Source organism: Dama dama, chromosome 4 (genome assembly GCF_033118175.1).
Source record: "Dama dama isolate Ldn47 chromosome 4, ASM3311817v1, whole genome shotgun sequence".
In the NCBI taxonomy this organism is placed as follows: Eukaryota; Metazoa; Chordata; class Mammalia; order Artiodactyla; family Cervidae; genus Dama; species Dama dama.
In genome coordinates this window covers 29,836,190-29,855,503 of record NC_083684.1, presented here as the reverse complement: position 1 = coordinate 29,855,503, position 19,314 = coordinate 29,836,190, and the positions used below count along the sequence as shown (strand labels likewise).

General features: G+C 42.6%; 1 protein-coding gene across 3 annotated transcripts in view; it reads left to right on the top strand.

Annotated features, from left to right (window-relative positions):
- OGFOD1 (2-oxoglutarate and iron dependent oxygenase domain containing 1) overlaps positions 1-18,843 on the top strand; it is a 32,759-nt gene extending 13,916 nt beyond the window's left edge. For 2 of the 3 annotated variants that reach the window (XM_061138537.1, XM_061138539.1), the window contains 9 exons: positions 9,042-9,158; positions 9,736-9,827; positions 10,033-10,161; positions 10,434-10,547; positions 11,951-12,030; positions 12,589-12,902; positions 15,645-15,767; positions 16,194-16,252; positions 16,737-18,843. In XM_061138537.1, the coding sequence (XP_060994520.1) occupies positions 9,042-9,158; positions 9,736-9,827; positions 10,033-10,161; positions 10,434-10,547; positions 11,951-12,030; positions 12,589-12,902; positions 15,645-15,767; positions 16,194-16,252; positions 16,737-16,898 (1,190 nt within the window). In that variant the 3' untranslated portion in view covers positions 16,899-18,843. The remainder of the gene's footprint in view (positions 1-9,041; positions 9,159-9,735; positions 9,828-10,032; positions 10,162-10,433; positions 10,548-11,950; positions 12,031-12,588; positions 12,903-15,644; positions 15,768-16,193; positions 16,253-16,736) is intronic. The other variant, XM_061138538.1, reaches the window with a different exon arrangement.
- Positions 18,844-19,314: the final 471 nt, after the last annotated feature.

Below are 19,314 nucleotides of genomic sequence, written 5' to 3'. Positions count from 1 at the left end.
CATGATTAACCTAACAGTGTAAAATAATTACATACAGTTTGGGGGGTCCAGTAGAGTGATGTGGTAACTGGAAGTGTATATATGCATGTGTTTTCATCCTCCTAGTCAGTCTTTGTTTTTTTATTGGTGCCTTTGATCCTGTTATCATTTTCTTAATTGTTTTGGGTTTATTTTCTGTAGGTCTTTTCCTTCTTTTGTGTTTCCTGCCTAGAGAAGTTCATTTAGCATTTGTCGTAAAGCTGGTTTGGTGGTGCTGAATTCTCTGTCTGGAAAGCTGTTGATTTCTCCATCAAATCTGAAGGAGAGTTTTGCTGGGCAGAGTATTCTTGGTTGTAGGTTCTTCCCTTTCATCACTAAATATATCATGCCATTCCCTTCTGGTTTGTAGCGTTTCTGTTGAGAATTCAGCTGATAGCCTGATGGAAGTTCCCTTGTATGTTATTTGTTGTTTTTCTCTTGTTGCTTTTAATATTTTATCTCTGTCTTTAAGTTTTATCAGTTTGATCACTGTGTCTTGGTGTGTTCCTCCTTGAGTCTATCCTGTCTGGGACTCCGTGCTTCCTGGACTTGGTTGACTGTTTCCTTTCTGGCGTTAGGGAAGTTTTCAGCTATTACGTCTTCAAATATTTTCTCAGGTCCTTTCTCTCTCTCTTTTCCTTCTGGTACCTCTGTAATTCAAATGTTGGTGCATTTAATGTTGTCCCAGAGGTCTCTTAGGTTGTCTTCATTTCTTTTCATTCTTTTTTCTATATTCTCTGTGGCAGTGATTTCCACCATTCTGTCCTCCAGGTCATTTATCCATTCTTTTGCCTCAGTTATTAGGCTATTGATTCCTTCTAGTGTATTACTCATCTCTGTTTGTTCTTTATTTCTTCTAGGTCTTTGGCAGACATTTCTTGCATCTTCTCCATTGTTTTCCTGAGATCCTAGACCATCTTCACTATCATTCTGAATTCTTTTTCTGGAAGGTTGCATATCTCCACTTCACTTAGTTGTTTTTATCGGGTTTTATCTTCTCCCTTCATCTGGGACATAAACTTTTTGCTTTTTTGTCATATTAAAAAGCAGAGACATTACTTTGCCAACAAAGGTCCGTCTAGTCAAGGCTATGGTTTTTCTAGTGGTCATGTATGGATGTGAGAGTTGGACTGTGAAGAAAGGTAAGTGCCGAAGAATTGATGCTTTTTAACTGTGGTGTTGGAGAATACCCTTGAGAGTCCCTTGGACTACAAGGAGATCCAGCCAGTCCATCCTAAAGGAGATCAGTCCTGGGTGTTCATTGGAAGGACTGATGCTGAAGCTGAAACTCCAATACTTTGGCCACCTCATGCGAAGAGCTAACTCATTGGAAATGACCCTGATGCTGGGAAGGATTGAGGGAAGGAGGAGAAGGGGACAGCAGAGGATGAGATGGCTGGATGGCATCACCAACTCGATGGACATGGGTTTGAGTAAACTCCGGGAGTTGGTGATGGACAGGGAGGCCTGGCCTGCTGTGATTCATGGGGTCGCAAAGAGTCGGACATGACTGAGCGACTGAACTGAACTGAACTGAATGTGGTTTTTGTTCTAGCTGTGGGATTATGGTTCTTCTTGCTTCATTCTGTCTGCCCTCTGATGGAGGAGGCTAAGAGACTTGTGTAAGCCTCTTGATGGGAGGGACTGGCCATGGGAAAAACTGGGTCTTGCTGTGGTGGGCAGGGCCTTGCTCAGTAAAGCTGTAATCCAGTTTCTGCTGATGGGTGGAGTTGTGCTCCCTCTCTGTTGTTTGGCCTGAGGCAACACTGCCCTGGGGTCTACAGGCTCTGTGGTAGGGCTAATGGTGACCTCCAAGAGGGCTTATGCCAGGGGGGACCTTCCTAGACTGCTATTGCCAGTGCCTTCATCCCTGTGGTGAGCCCCTGGCAACCCACATCTCCACAGGAGACCCTTCAACACTAGCAGGAAGTTTTGCTAATAATATTTTATCTCTGTCTTTAAGTTCTGCTCCTTTCCTCTGGGTCTTGGTGTGTGCACAGTTTTGTTTAAGGCTGGAGTCTGTTTCCCCCAGTCCTGTGGAAATACTATAATTAAATCCCACTGACCTTCAAGGTCAGATTCCCTGGGGATTCCCAGTCCCTTTGTCAGATCTCCATGCTGGAAAGCCTGATGTGGGCTTCCGAAGCTTCACCACAGTGAGAGAACTTCTTTAGTATTATTGTTCTCCAGTTTGTGGGTCACCCATCCTCTGGGTATGGGATTTGATTTTACTGTGACTGAGCCCCTCCTACCATATTGTTGTGGCTTCTTTTTTTGACATGGGGTATCGTTTTTTGGTGGGTCCAGCTTCCTCCTGTCAGTGGTGGTTCAACAGCTAGTTGCAATTTTGGTGCTCTCACAGGAGGGGATGAGCACATGTCCTCTACTCCACCATCTTGAACGGGAAGCCCAGTATTTCTTCTTATTATATTATTACTATGCAGGTTGCCAGATGGTGGTTTTTCTAATAAAATAATTTCTTCTCTATTATTAGTTGTCATTCTTTTGTAAAGAAAACATTGCCATCTCCCCAACTATTTACTCATTTTTAAAAAAATATTTATTTGGCTGCGTCTGGTCTTAGTTGCGGCATGTGGAATCTTTTGTTGCAGCTCTTGGGCGCAGGAGTTTCAGTGCGTGGAGCCCACAGCATGTGGGATCCTCATTCCCTGACCAAGAGTTGAACCAACATCCCCTGCATTGCAAGATGGATTCTTAACCACTGGGCCACCAGGGAAGTCCTACCCATTTGTTTATGTCAGTGTGAATTTAAGAGTTACTGTTTATGTAATGGTTCCTGTCATTATGTCAATGCCCATATTGTCCTTGATTTGATCAAGGGGAGCCCCTTTAAGCTGACCTTTGTGTCTTTTTAATGTGTCCTCATGTCACTCAACCAAACTCAGGTTGCTCGCAGTGCACAGCAAAGCCAATCTGCTGGCTCTGGGTCATGGTGAGGAAAAGTACAGCATTTATTCCCGGGCACCAGACCAGGGCACAGGTGGCTTGTCCACAAAACGTCCAGGCTCCCCGATGGAGTTTCGTGGAGGGTGTTTAAAGGCGAGGTGAGTGAGAGGGTCACAGGGTGTCTCATCAGCTTGTGCACAGTCCTCTGATTGGTGCGAGGTGAAGAAACAAGATGAGGTCACAGGTTGGCATCATCTGTCTTCAGGTTCCAGCCAGTCTGGGGGATACATGCTCATGGCCAGCTTTTCTCATCTGGTTGGGGGTTGGGGGGTTGTCTGTATAAAACAGCTTAGGAATGTGTGTCAGACTAATCTTTACCTTTGAAACAGAGCTGGGAGTCCCTGTGACTGATTTAAGTTACGGCTACTCTCCTGTCTGCCTGCCCTCTTTGCTTCTGTGTTCTTTATTTCTCAGTCATTAGCTGCTGGGGCCCCCTGTTCTCTTCACGTGGGGAGCGTAGGAGGTCACAGTTTATTTCCAGAGCCCCTTTCCCCAATCAGCAATAAGCACGGGACACCAAGAGGTGGGTTGCCGGGAAGGCTGCTATGTGGGCTTGCTCAGTTTCACACATCATCCTTATCATATCTTACTTTCTAGCAAAACAAGATTTTCCAAGCTTATCTTACTTTTCCTGTGCTCTAGATCTGGAGCTGGCTGTTTTTCCAAAGAACCCGGGTTCTTTCATATATATAATTTATATATATATATTATGTGTGTGTGTATATATACATATATATATGTGAATGAATGATATTGAATTCACAATGATTCCTCCAGTTTCATTTCCACACCATAAGGTTTATTCTGTATTTCTTTTTCCGAATTTGTAAATCTGTTCTTCAACTTTGAGAAATCTGTTTTCCATTAATTTCAATATGCTTCTTTATTAAAATAGTCCCTCCGTGTGGAAGGATCTCACTTCACCCATAGCACCCACTCTCCTTACCCCCCTTGCATGGATGCCTGCCTTGTTCAGTCATACCTAATGGCTTTTAGAAGTTTAGCTCAAGAAATGGTACTGTATAACTCAGGGAACCCTACGCAGTGCTTTGTGGTGTCTTAAATGGGAAGGAAATTTAAAAAAGAGGAGGTACATGTATATATATAGCTGATTCCCTTTCTGTACAGCAGAAATGAACACAACATTGTAAAACATCCGTATTGTTGTTGTCATTGTTCAGTCGCTAAGTCAGAACAGAGTGTCCAGCTCTTTGCGACCCCAAGGACTGCAGCATGCCAGGCTTCCCTGTCCTTCACTGTCTCTCGGAGTTTGGTCAAACTCATGTCCGTTGAGTCGGTGATGCCGTCCAACCATCTCATCCTCTGCCGCGCTCCTCTCCTTTTGCCTTCAATCTTCCCCAGCATCAGGGTCTTTTCCAGTGAGTCGGCTCTCTGCATCAGGTAGCGAAAGTACGGGAGCTTCAGCATCAGTCTTTCCAGTGAATGTTCAGGGTTGATTTCCTTTAGGATGGACTGGTTTGATCTCTTTGCTGTCCAAGGGACTCTCGGGTCTTCTCCAGCACCACATTTCAAAAGCATCAATTCTTCGGTGCTCAACCTTCTTTATGGTCCAAGTCTCACATGCATACGTGACTACAGGAAAAACCACAGCTCTGACTAGACGGACCTTTGTGGTAAAGTGATGTCCCTGCTTTTTAATATGCTTAGTTTATCATAGCTTTTCTTCCAAGGAGCAAGCGTCTTTTAATTTTGTGGCTGCAGTCACCGACCGCAGTGATTTTGGACCCCCAGAAAATAAAACCTGTCACTTGTTTCCATTGTTTCCCCATCTATTTGCCATGAAGGGAACAGATGCCATGATCTTAGTTTTTTGAATGTTGAGTTTTAAGCCAGCTTTTTGACTCTCCTCTTTCACCTTCATCAAGAGGCTCTTTAGTTCCTCTTTGCTTTCTTCCATAAGGGTGGTGTCATCTGCATATCTGAAGTTATTGATATTTCTCCTAGCAGTCTTGATTCCAGCTTATGCTTCATCCAGCCTGGCATTTCACATGATATACTCTGCGTATGAGTTAAATAAGCAGGGTGACAATATATAGCCTTGACATACTCCTTTCCCTATTTGGAAGCAGTCTGTTGTTCCATGTTCGGTTCTAACTGTTGCTTGTTGTCATGCATACAGGTTTTTCAGGAGACAGGGCAGGTGGTCTGATAGTCCCATCTCTTTCAGAATTTTCTACAGTTTGTTGTGATCCACACAGTAAAAGACTTTAGCATAGTCAATGAAGCAGATGTTTTTTTGGAATTCCCTTGCTTTTTCTATGATTCAGTAGGTGGTGGCAGTTTGATCTCTGGTTCCTTTGCCTTTTCTAAATCCAGCTTGTATATCTGATTGGTTCATGTACTGCTGAAGCCTAGTTTGAAGGATTTTGAGCATTTATTTTTAAAATTTATTTGTTTTTTAATTGAAGGATAATTGCTTTACAAAATGTTGTTTTCTGTCAAACATCAACATGAATCAGCCATAGGTGTACATATGTCCCCTCCCCCTTGAACCTCCTTACCACTGCCCTCCCCATCCCACCCCTCTAGGTTGATACAGAGCCTCGGTTTAAGTTCCCTGAGGCATACAGCAAATTCCCATTGGCTCTCTTATTTTACATGTGGTACAAGTTTCCATGTTACTCTCGCCGTACGTCTCACCCTCTCTCCTTCCCTCTCACCATGTCCATAAGTTCTGTTCTCTATGTCTGTTTATTCATTGCTCCCTTGCAAATAAATTCATCAGTGTCATCCTTCTAGATTTCATATATATTTGTTAGTATGTGATATTTATCTTTCTCTTTCTGACTTACTTCACTCTGTATAATAGGCTCTAGGTTCATCCACCTCATTAGAACTGACTTAGATGTGTTCCTTTTTATGGCTGAGTAATATTCCATTGTGTATATGTACCACAACTTCTTTATCCATTCATCTGCTTATGGACATCTAGGTTGCTTCCATGTTCTAGCTATTGTTAATAGTACTGCAGTGAACCTTGGGGTACATGTGTCTCTTTCAGTTTTGGTTTCCTCAGGGTATATGCCTAGGACTGGGATTGCTGGGTCATATGGTGGTTTTATTCCTCGTTTTTTAAGGAATCTCTATACTGTCTTCCACTGTAGCTGTATCAGTTTATATTACCACTAGCAGTGCAAGAGGGTTCCCTTTTCTCCACATCCTCTCCAGCATTTATTGTTTGTAGACTTTTTGATGATGGCCATTCTGACAGGTGTGAGGTGATACATCATTGTAGTTTTGATTTGCATTTCTCTAATGAGCAATGTTGAGCATCTTTTCATGTGTCTGTTAGCCATCTGGGATTTTGAGCATAATCTTGCTGGCATGTTTAATGAATGCAGTTATACGGTTATCTGAACATTCTTTGGCATTGCCTTTCTTTGGGATTGGAATGAAAACTGACCTTTTCTAGTCCTGTGGCCACTGCTGAGTTTTCCAAATTTACTGGCATATTGAGCACAACGCTTTAACAGCATCATCTTTTAGGATTTGAAATAACTCAGCTGAAATTCCATCACCTCTACTAGCTTTGTTTGTAGTAATACTTCCTGAGGCCCACGTTACTTCATACTCTAGGGTGACTGGCTCTAGGTGAGTGACCACACCATCACAGTCATCTGGGTCATTAAGACCATTTTTATACAGTTCTTCTGTGTATTCTTGCTGCCTCTTCTTAATATCTTCTGCTTCTGTTAGGTCCATACCATTCTGTCCTTTATTGTGCCCATCTTCACATGAAATGTTCCCTTGGTATCTTCAATTTTATTAAAGAAATCTCTATAGTCTTTCCTATTGTATTGCTTTCCTCTACTTCTTTGTATTGTTCACTTAAGAAGGCTTTCTTATCTCTCCTTGCTCTTCTCTAGATCTCTGCATTCAGTTTGGTATATCTTTCCCTTTCTCCTTTGCCTTTTACTTCTTTTCTTTTCTCAGTAAGGCCTCCTCGGCAGCCACTTTGACATCTTGCATTTCCTTTTTGAGGGGATGGTTTTGGTCACCACCTCTTATACAGTATTAAGAACCTCTGTCCTTAGTTCTTCAAGCACTCTGTCTACCAGATCTAATCCCTTGAATCTAATTTGTCACTTGCACTGTATAGTCATCAGTTCAGTCGCTCAGTCATGTCTGATTCTCTGTGACCCCGTGGACTGCAGCACCAGGCCTCCTTGTCCATCACCAACTCCCAGAATTTACTCAAACTCTTGTCCATTGAGTCGGTGATGCCATCCAACCATCTCATCCTCTGTTGTTCCCTTCTCCTCCTGCCTTCAATCTTTCCCAGCATCAGGGTCTTTTCAAATGAGTCAGCTCTCCTCATCAGGTGGCCAAAGTATTGGGAGTTTCAGCTTCAACATCAGTCCTTCCAGTGAACATTCAGGACTGATTTTCTTTAGGATGGACTGGTTGGATCTCCTTGCAGTCCAGAGGAACCAGAGATCAAATTGCCAATATCACTGGATCATCAAAAAAGCAAGAGAGTTCCAGAAAAACATCTCTCTGCTTTATTGACAAGCCAATGCCTTTGATTGTGTGGATCACAATAAATTGGAAAATTCTGAAAGAGATGGGAATACCAGACCACCTAACCTGCCTCATGAGAAATCTGTATGCAGGTCAAGAAGCAACAGTTAGAACTGGACATGGTACAACAGACTGGTTCCAAATAAGAAAAGGAGTACATCAAGGTTGTATATTGTCACCCTGCTTATTTAACTTATAGAGTACATCATGATAAACGTTGGGCTGGATGAAGCACAAGCTGGAATCAAGATTGCTGGGAGAAGTATCAGTAACCTCAGATATGCAGATGACACCACCCTTATGGCAGAAAGTGAAGAACAACTAAAAAGCCTCTTGATGAAACTGAAAGAGGAGAGTGAAAAAGTTGGCTTAAAACTCAACATTCAGAAAACTAAGATCATGGCATCTGGTCCCATCACTTCATAGCAAATAGATGGGGAAACAGTGACAGACTTTATTTTTTGGGGCTCCAAAATCACTGCAGATGGTGATTGCAGCCATGAAATAAAAAGACACTTACTTCTTGAAAGAAAAGTTATGACTAACCTAGACAGCATGTTAAAAAGCAGAGACATTACTTTGCCAACAAAGGTCCGTCTAGTCAAGGCTATGGTTTTTCCAGTAGTCGTGTATGGATGTGAGAGTTGTATAATCATGAGGGATTTGATTTTGGTCATATCTGAATGGCCTAGTGATTTTCCCTACTTTCTTCAGTTGAGCCTGAATTTTGCAGTAAGGAGCTGATGATCTGAGCCATAGTCAGCTCCCGGTCTTGTTTTTGCTGACTGTGTAGAACTTCTCCATCTTCTCTGCAAAGAATATAATCAGTCTGATTTCAGTATTGACCATCTGGTGATGTCCATGTGTAGAGTTGTCTCTTGTGTTGTTGGAAGAGGGTTTTTGCTATGACCATGTGTTCTCTTGGCAAAACTGTTAGCTTTTGTCCTGCCTCACTTTGTACTCCAAGGCCAGACTTTCCTGTTGCTCTAGATATCTCTTTACTTTGCACTTTTGCATTCCAGTCCCCTATGATGAAAAGGACATCTTTTATGTGTGTATGTATGTGTTCTAGAAGGTCTTGTAGGTCTTTATAGAATCGTTCAGCTTCTTAAGCATTAGTGGTTGGGGTGTAGACTTGGACTAATGTCATGTTGCATGGTTTGCCTTGGAAGAGATGACAAGTGTTTATAGTGATATGGAAAAGACATTTGCCATGTAATTTAAAAAAAAAAAGTTGACAAAAGAACCACTGTAGGATACTATTTTTAAAAGGCAAATACATATATGTTGGAAAAATACTGGAAGTGACCACCTCTGTGTGTTCTTCTGTGTTTTTAGAGTTTTCTGCATTGACAGTTTTATTTCTGTAATTATAAGAGGAGAAATAGTGTTGTAATAAAGCTGGAGGAGCTGCCATTACAGAGGACTGGCAGATGGACTGATAGTAAGCACAGAGGCAGGCAGCTGTTCATTGCCCACGCGGGGACATCATGGTGTGCGCTCATCTGTTACAGATGCCCTGCTCTGTCACGATGACGAGCTGGAAGGGCGCCGGATCGCCTTCATTCTTTACCTGGTTCCTCCCTGGGATGCCAGCTTGGGGGGCACCCTGGACCTGTTCAGCGTTGACGGTAAGACAGAGGCGTGCACTTCAACACCAGCAGATACTTCCAAGTTCTTACATGCAATGTCTGTGCTCATCAGAGGAGATGGAAGCCATCCATTACCCTGACAGCCACAGGGGCATTGAATGCCAGCCCTGACAGCCACCTCTCTGGGTTGTGCTAGAAATAATGATTCCTCCAGAGATAAACTGGAGTTGATTTAAGATGAGGAACAGTCAGATCCTGGTTCTGAATGCTGACCATGGGAGTCTAGAGCACATGTACAGCCGCCCTTGGTTATGAATCTGCCAGGAGGTCAGGGTCCTTTTTTGTTTGTTTTTAATGACTGACACCAGAACTTGACTCCAGAAGTTGTTCAGAACTTTTTCCAGCTTTCATCAGTAATGCATGGTGGAGTAAGAACAGATGTCGCCTAGCAGAACTGTGTTAAGAGAAACAGATGGAAGGGGGTGGCATTTGGGGATCTGAAGGGGACATCTAGCTACCCTTAGAAATTTGCAAATTGTCAAGGTGGAAACAAGGCAGCCTGAAAGTGGTTAATGATAATGAAGCTCGTTTATGGATGTGTTCTCTCCCGGCGCAGAACACTTTCAGCCGAAGCAGATTGTCAAGTCCCTTATCCCTTCGTGGAACACACTGGTTTTCTTTGAAGTGTCTCCAGTATCCTTTCACCAGGTAAAGACTGTGAGCCACAAATACATAGAGTGCCAAAGAGCATGCTTTTCAGTCTCCCCCTTTCTAAATGTGGCAGCTTCCGGTTGAACTACCCAGCCAGGTGGTTTTCACACCTAGTGTAAAGGGTCCTGAAATTAGTGAGCCGTGGCTAGTAATCTTCCCCCCTCATCTTTCTGTTGATGTGCTGCTGGTCTTGTCCTCTCAGGTGTCTGAGGTCTTGTCCGAAGAAAAGTCACGTTTGTCCATCAGCGGCTGGTTTCATGGTCCTTCACTGACCAGGCCCCCCACCTACTTTGAACCTCTCATAACTCGGAGCCCTCACATCCCGCAAGATGTAAGGATAAATTCTTGTTGCTGGGATTCTCACCTTAGAAGCTGTGGCATATCATTTGCTTTTCTCTTTTTTATTTATTTGGCTGCACTGGGTCTTCATTGCAGCACGGATCTAATTGCAGGGATTGTAGGGATCTAGTTCCCTGACTAGGAATTGAACCCAGGCCCCCTGAATTGGGAGTGTGAAGTCTAATTTTACTGGTATGACATGATGGCAGAACAAAAGCAGAGGGAATAATTAACTCACCCTTCACATCTGCTGCTCCTTTCCAGCATGAAATTTTGTATGATTGGATCAACCCTACTTATCTTGACATGGAATACCAAGCTCAAATTCAAGAAGAATTTGAGGAAAGCTCTGAAATTCTCCTAAAAGAATTCCTTCAGGTAGGCCAGCAAATCCTGTCTGATAATACCATGTTTGGCACATAGCCTTGCTTCTTGGGTGGGTGAACAGGAGAAAGGCATCACTTAGAGAGCTTTTAGTTTTTGTTTTGTTCCTGGTTACAATTTTGTATCATCCTCTTCAAATGATGAAATGATACTAGCTAACATTGGTATCAGTTGCATGTCAGTAGGCTGAGTCTCTTGGGTGATTATTCCCCCGTTCTCTACACTCTTAATCACACATACTCTGTCTCACTCACACGCTTGTATACTGTGGGGCAGTGGTATGTAGTTCCCACCCTATTCATTCTGATGACTGGGTTACTTTTAAATAATAGAAAGATTACTAATTAGCAAATTAGTAACACATGTTTGAGAATGACGAGGTGGCACCTTACAATTGAAAGAGACCTAGGTTAGAAGTCAAGACTATATTCATGTCTTGGCTCTGGTTTTACTGACCTCAGCAAATCACTAGAGGTCTCAGCTTTTATTTCATCATCAGTTAAACTGGGATAATACTGGCCCTGCCTATCCTGAAGAGCTGTCATGACGACTGAATGAGATCACATAGACAGGTGTGGTGCTTCCCAGGTGACCCTGGGTCCCATGGAATCACAGTCCCAAGAGTTGTCCCTACATTAAAAAAAGGTTGAGATACACTACATCCTGCCTCTTGGAATTATATAGAAGATAATAGCATTTTAAGGAATTTGAGAAGCATTATAATAAATGAACTTTTTTAATCCTATTTAATTCAACTTACATAAACCATGCTTTGGAATCCTCTTTCCTGTTTCACAACTGAGAGGATTACTGTTTGTAGAGCGCTCCTTGGGAAACTGCATTTAAACAAGTACTTATGAAAGCCTCTTATGGAGAATATTTAGATTAATTAGTTTCTTGTACTATACTGAACTTTTTAAATTTAGAATGCTGATTAAATGAAGGGAATGAGCAGAGGCCTAAAGAATGTATTATTACATGGGCATTTTCATTATAACAGTGTATCAGTTGTAATGTATAGCGTATTAATTTAATTAGTTATAACTATATTAATGCAGTTTTTCTCCTCACATGAATTAAAGAATCTGCATTAGGATCCTTGTTTTAAAATGCAGGAATCCTAGAGGTCTAGCAGTTTGACATAAGACATACAGGTACATAAGGTAATGGCCTAAATTGACACTCAGGTCTCTTGGCTAAAGCATGCTGACAATTTATCCAGCCTTTGCTCTCGCGTCACCCTGTCAGGACTGGGGTATCTGGTGTAAGGGTGAAGAAGGTCACCTGGCCCTGTTGGGAATGGGCCAGAATGATTCTGCAGAGCTGCTGTAGCTGCAGCAACCAGTGTGGGATGTAGAAAGTTCTGCTAAATGCTGCTTCATTTTCTCATTCTCCAGCCTGAGAAATTTGCAGAGGTGTGTGAGGCTTTGGAGAGAGGAGGTGTGGAATGGAGCAGCCGAGGTCCCCCTAACAAAAGGTAGAACTCATCGTTCAGGACATTTGCTTCTGCATTTAGCATCTACCTGGTCTGTCTGTGAGGCTCACCTCCAATTATAGGACATTTGCCCTCATGTTTTGTTCTCAGGCACATCCAGTAGGAGACCCTACCAGGGCCTGTTTTTTTTAAATGTTATATGTCATTTATACCTCAGTTTTTTAAACATTGGTTTATTGACTTTGCGGGGTCTTTGTTGCTGCACTCGGGTTTTCTCTAGTGGTGGCGTGATGGGGTCTCGTTGCGGTGGTTTCTCTGATTGTGGTGCACGCGCCCTAGAGCACACAAGCTGCAGTAGCTGCTCCACAGCATGTGGGGTCTCCCCAGACCAGGGACGGAACCAGTGTCCGCTGCACTGCAAGGTGGGTTCTCAGACGGGACCACCAGGGAAGTCTAGAGTCTCAGTGTGTAACAAATCAGGGTTCCGGAAGCTCTGCCAGGGTTCAGGGAGAGGGGTGCCAAGCTAATGACCAGCTCTCATCCCGTGAGTAGTGTTCCATCCATGTCACGTGATGAGCACCTTGCCTTGCTGCCCAACAGGTTTTATGAGAAGGCGGAGGAGAGCCAGCTTCCTGACATCCTGAGGGACTGCATGGCGCTGTTCCGCTCCGAGGCCATGTTCCTGCTGCTCTCCAACTTCACAGGCCTGAAGCTTCACTTCCTGGCGCCTTCAGAAGAAGATGAGCCCGAGGACAAAAAGGAGCGAGACGCAGTCTCTGCTGCTGAGAACACCGAAGGAGGGACTGGTCACAGCTCTTCTGAGCCAGAGAACAGTCGGGCGGCCACCAGCGACAGCAGTCTACAGAGCGATGGACCAACAGACCCAGAGCCAGAGGAGGACGAAGGAAAGAAAGGTGAGCTGCTGTTAGGTTGTGTCCTTAGTTTACCATTAGGTAGTCATAGTTCAGTGGTTTATTCAGTTAACAGGTATTTCTTAAGCACTTACTTATGTGCTGGGCCCTGCGTCTGGAGCTGGAGAAGCAGACAGGCACAGTCTCAGCTCTCCCTGAGCCCGTATATTCTAGTAGGAGAGAGGCCAGAGATCAAATGGTACACAGACAACAAGATGTCAAATAATAGTTACGGTGCAGGAACTCTGAGTAGGGTTACGTGCAGAGGAATGACCAGGGTGGCCTCTTGGATGCAGGGGCAGTCTGGCTGAGCTGTCATTAAGCTCAGGTCTGAATGACAAGACGTATCTATAGGAAGAGCATTCTGGGCAGGAAGAACATCCAGCACGTTTTATTAGGCTAACAATAGTACAAGGGAAGACTAGAGATCTCTTCAAGAAAATCAGAGCTACCAAGGGAACATTTCATGCAAAGATGGGCTCAATAAAGGACAGAAATGGTATGGACCTAACAGAAGCAGAAGATATTAAGAAGAGGTGGCAAGAATACACAGAAGAACTGTACAAAAAAGATCTTCACGACCCAGATAATAACAATGGTGTGATCACTCACCTAGAGCCAGACATCTTGGAATGTGAAGTCAAGTGGGCCTTAGAAAGCATCACTACGAACAAAGCTAGTGGAGGTGATGGAATCCCAGTTGAGCTATTTCAAATCCTGAAAGATGATGCTGTGAAAGTGCTGCACTCAATATGCCAGCAAATTTGGAAAACTCAGCAGTGGCCACAGGACTGGAAAAGGTCAGTTTTCATTCCAATCCCAAAGAAAGGCAATGCCAAAGAATGCTCAAACTACCGCACAATTGCGGGTCTCACACACTAGAAAAGTAATGCTCAAAATTCTCCAAGCCAGGCTTCAGCAATACGTGAACTGTGAACTTCCAGATGTTCAAGCTGGATTTAGAAAAGGCAGAGGAACCAGAGATCAAAGTGCCAATATTGCTGGATTATCAAAAAAGCAAGAGAATTCCAGAAAAACATCTACTTCTTTATTGACTATGCCAAAGCCTTTGATTGTGTGGATCACAATAAGTTGTGGAAAATTCTGAAAGAGATGGGAATACCAGACCACCTAACCTGCCTCATGAGAAATCTGTATGCAGGTCAAGAAGCAACAGTTAGAACTGGACATGGTACAACAGACTGGTTCCAAATAAGAAAAGGAGTACATCAAGGTTGTATATTGTCACCCTGCTTATTTAACTTATAGAGTACATCATGAGAAACGTTGGGCTGGATGAAGCACAAGCTGGAATCAAGATTGCCGAGAGAAATATCAGTAACCTCAGATATGCAGATGACACCACCCTTATGGCAGAAAGTGAAGAGGAACTAAAAAGCCTCTTGATGAAACTGAAAGAGGAGAGTGAAAAAGTTGGCTTAAAACTCAACATTCAGAAAACTAAGATCATGGCATCTGGTCCCATCATTTCAATGGGAAATAGATGGGGAGACAGTGGAAACAGTGACAGACTTTATTTTTTGGGGCTCCGAAATCACTGCAGATGGTGATTGCAGCCATGAAATTAAAAGACGCTTACTCCTTGGAAGGAAAGTTATGATCAACCTAGATAGCATATTAAAAAGCAGAGACATTACACTGCCAAAAAAGGTCTGTCTAGTCAAGGCTATGGTTTTTCCAGTGGTCATGTATGGATGTGAGAGTTGGACTGTGAAGAAAGCTGAGCTCCGAAGAATTGATGCTTTTGAACTGTGGTGTTGGAGAAGACTCTTGAGAGTCCCTTGGACTGCAAGGAGATCCAACCAGTCCATCCTAAAGGAGATCAGTCCTGGGTGTTCATTGGAAGGACTGATGTTGAAGCTGAAACTCCAATACTTTGGCCACCTCATGCAAAGAGTTGACTCATTGGAAAAGACCCTAATGCTGGGAAGGATTGGGGGCAGGAGGAGAAGGGGATGACAGAGGATGAGATGGCTGGATGGCATCACCAACTCGATGGACATGGGTTTGTGTAGACAGGGAGGCCTGGCGTGCTGCGATTTCATGGGGTCACTGGCTTTGCCTAAACTTACTCTAAAACACAAGAACATAAAGGAGAGGAGGGTGAGTGGTTTCTTTCTAAGAAACCAGTATCACCCTAAGAAAAACTTACTTGGACAAATAGGTCAAAGGAAATTATTAAAAGTAGAGGAGGTTTAATCATGTGCAGACAGATGGAATGGACACACGTCATTAAACCAGTAAAATGTACAATACCAAGAGTGACCCTAATGTAAACCGTGGACATCAGTTAACACTAGTCTCCTGACACTGGTCAGTTAGAACCACCCCACTAAGACAGGATGTTAGCAATAGAGGAAACTGATAGGGAAGGGCAGGGGCTGTGCGTGACAGGCATAGGGGAACTGTACTTTCTGGGAAATTTAAGTTTTCTGTAAACTGCTCTAAAAAAATTCTACTTAAAAAATAAGTACGTTATTTATTAAAATGGGGGGTGGGCAGCTAGAGTATATACTCCATCTGAAATTCATGGTCAAGAGTCAACTTTTTTTCATTATAAGGCTTATGTATTATATATAGTATTATAATAGAGCCACAAGTCAGCTTAAGGTTTATGGAAATAGTTTCTCTTTAGTGCTGTACTACTCCTAATTATCATTCTTATGCAATCTAGCAGTGGTATCAAGGTAGTTTTTTTCTGACCTTCTGTTATGTTTTTCTTAGAATCAGGTGTTCCCACATGCCAGGGGGAACTGAGGCACTGGAAGACCGGTCACTACACTTTAATCCATGACAACAGCAAGACTGAATTTGCCCTGGACTTACTGCTCTACTGTGGCTGTGAAGGTAAGAGACAGTCACTCCCGAGAGACCCTCTCTAACTGAACCAATTCAGAAGTTATCTGCCTTGGCTATGATCTTAGATCACAGGAGACTATGTTGGAAGGGTCTTAGGGGTCATGAATTTCAGTCTTCCAGCTCAGAGTACTATTTGTATCTGTGATCGAGGTAGAGGAGATGGACCAAATAATAATTCCTAAGAAACCCCCCAGAGCTTTTATGTAAGTGTCGTTGCAGGTATATTTTATATTTTAGTTTTCAGCTCTTACTCAGTGTTGGTTGAATGATAAATTCAGGCTCCTAAGTCAGAGTTGGGTATGACTCAACTCCCAGATCCCCCAGTGTTAAGCAGCATGGAATCAATGATTCAAACAGATGATGTAACTCTTGCGGTGAGAGCTTTCTGAATGCTGTTTGTTTGCCCTTTGTAAGGCTGGGAGCCAGAGTATGGTGGCTTTACCTCCTACATTGCCAAAGGAGAAGACGAAGAGGTAAGTTGCTTCTGATAGCAAACCATCCTTTTTAGTTCTTAAAAATGTTTTCATTCTTCAGAGACCCAACTTTGATGACTTTATGCCAGTGTCTTTAGCTGACAAATCCATGTTGGTCTATCTGGCAGTGGTTCTGATTTCTAGTAGAAAGTACTCAGCATGCAGGAAAGATGCTAAAGGATAATCCCTAGGCATTCTACCCAGCTGAGAAATTCCAAATAAATGAAGAGTCAGGTGGTACATTTTCATGAATCTTTCAAGGTAGGAAAACCTAGATGGATGAGGTAAAACCTTTCTGGGTATGTACTAGAATGGGGCTTGCTGTAATATGTCTTGACAGCCAGAGCAATAGCTCTTCCTAATAAAGGATCTTTTAAAAGATCCCTATCGCCAGAGTTTGAGTACTTGATATGGAAAAATCTGTTTAAGAAAAGAGATGAGAATCATCTGTGTTCTGATATATCATTGTATTTACCTGTTTCAGCTGCTAACAGTGAATCCAGAAAACAACTCTTTGGCACTGGTCTACAGAGATAGAGAAACTCTGAAATTTGTCAAGCACATTAACCACCGAAGCCTAGAACAAAAGAAAAGCTTCCCAAACAGAACAGGTTTCTGGGACTTTTCATTTGTCTATTATGAATGACAAAGCAGGGCAAAGCTGGAAAAAGACCTTTCCTGAGTACTGGCACAGCCAGAAGAGTTAAGACATCGCATGAAGGAGAGCCACAAGGTGACCTGTGTGACAGCGGTCTTAAAAACTGAGTGTGGCTGTCCTTTAGTAGGGCTCATGATGATTGTCGTCAGTTTAGACCTTGAGCTGGGAGCTAGGTACTTACCTCTTGATTTTTTTTTTTTTAAGGGTTTTGTCTTTAACATTCAGTTCTTCATTTTCCATATTGGCTTCTTCAATGATTAAAAACTTTCTGTGGTAAAATATACACGACATAAAGTGTACCATTTTAACCATTTTGAAATGTACAGTTCATTGGCATTAGTACATTCACGTGGTCCTGCAGCCTTCACCACCATCCATCTGCAGAGCTTTCCCACCCTCCCCAGCTGCACCTCTGTCCCCATTAAATAGTAACTCCCTGCTTTCCCCTCCCTAGCCTGTGGAAGCCACCATTCTACTTTGTCTCTAGGTATCTACTAACTCATGTTCCTCATAAGACAAATAATATTTGTCTTTTTGTGACTGGCTTAATTTCACTTAGTGTAAAATCTTCAAGCTTCATCCATGTTTCCAGTGGTTGATTTTTTAAAAGTATATATATATATATATATATAGTCATAAATTTATGACTAGTTTCTGTCCTTCCCAATCTCATTGGTTTAGAAGATTATAGAACCTCACACCCCCTTTGATTCTGGGCCCCTCTGGCTTCCTCCCACTGCCTATGGCTTTGTTTCACTGTGACTCTGGACTATATAGACTTAAGACAATGTTTAGTATATTCCCTTGGAAAAAAAGCCTGGTCTGAAACCACGTGGCCCCGAGAGACTTCTGGTCAGTGACAAGGGTGGCTACCTGTGCCCTGTGCAGTGGTTTCCAGGTGCCCACGACTGCTCCACACTGGAGTCGAGCCTCCAGTGTAACCAAATGATTCTAATCTCATATGTGACTTTCATTTCCCAAATACTGTAGGGTCATCTGTCAAACTAGCCTTTCTTTAAGAGACCAGATGTTAAAGGCCATATCAGAATGCCAAGCAGCTGTCCTCTGTTACATTCTTCTTCCCCTGCACTGTTCAGGCGGCTGGTATGATGCCTTCCGCCTGTGCGCGTGGGTGTGCGTGGGTGGGCGCTCACTGTCACTGCATCACGAGGTGAAAGATGCGCTTCTCATTCCATTCCAGTGTGGTCTCCTTGCTGACTTTCTCTTTTTTACATTTATTATGAGCTACTGCAGTAGCTTTTATTTTGGATTTTACAAATTAGTAGGAAAAGCATTGGGCTTTGTCCTTTTTAATCTCCTAAAACTTTGAGTACTAAAATTTGCATTTAAGTGAAGACAGTTTCACTTTCTTTAGGCTGATGGTTTCAAAATTTTGATCTTGCACCTCAATCGGTAAAAAAAAAAGTTTTAGCATGTATGTTTATTATATGGGGTATTTATAAATTTTACACATTTCCTTTACTAATATTCAGTATTGGTTGTTATAAAACAGTAGTTTTTAAAAGATGAACTAAAATAATACCTAGAACTGGTTCTTATATATTGTCTTTCCCATTGACATGGTGGGAACCGTTTTTCATGTGGTTTGGGGACCACAATATTTTAACCATAGCATAGTGACACTCAGGTGGGATTACAACTACTGCTTTGTTTTTGTTGGTTTAAATTTCCAAGCTTGCTTTTTAAGTTCCTGCAGACTGAAGGTCATCCTGTAATATTACTTTTGATAACATAAAAATATGTTTATGTTAGTGGCATAAACCCAGGAATAGGGCTGAGCAGGTGTGTGCCAATTATGGAAAACAGTTTGAGACTCATTGTTCTAGGTAACATCTAAGAGCCCTGGAGCACTGAGTCTTAAGTCTTAGCATCCTACACAAGCATTAAAATGTACTTATTACATTCTCCTTAATCTCAGTGTGTTTATGGCCTATCAACACGTTTTCCGTACACTAGAGTATTCTGGTGTCCAAGGGGAGAGAATCCCTGAGAGCCAGACTGTGATGTTGCTGTCAGTTACATCACCTACAGCGGTACCTCTCTTAGGCTGTGAAGGATCGTGTAACTTGCAGGTCACTTCTCTGCACTGAAGGTACCCAGTGATGAAGTTGTTTTTCCTTAGTGTTTCATTCTTCTTAGTTTTTTTAGGGCCTGGAGCCACTGTGGCAACTGTTAAGCAGCAAAAGAGGAATTACAACATGGGCACCTTTTTTATACTTCTTGCAGGTACAGGCTGTGATGTTCACCTGTAAAAATGTCATCTCTTAATTCTTATAATTCCTTTTAATAAAGGAAGATATTTTTTCCCCAAAGAGAATAGCTCTTTTTATCAGATTATCTCTGTAATACATGTTCATTGTGAAGAATACAACATATAAAAACA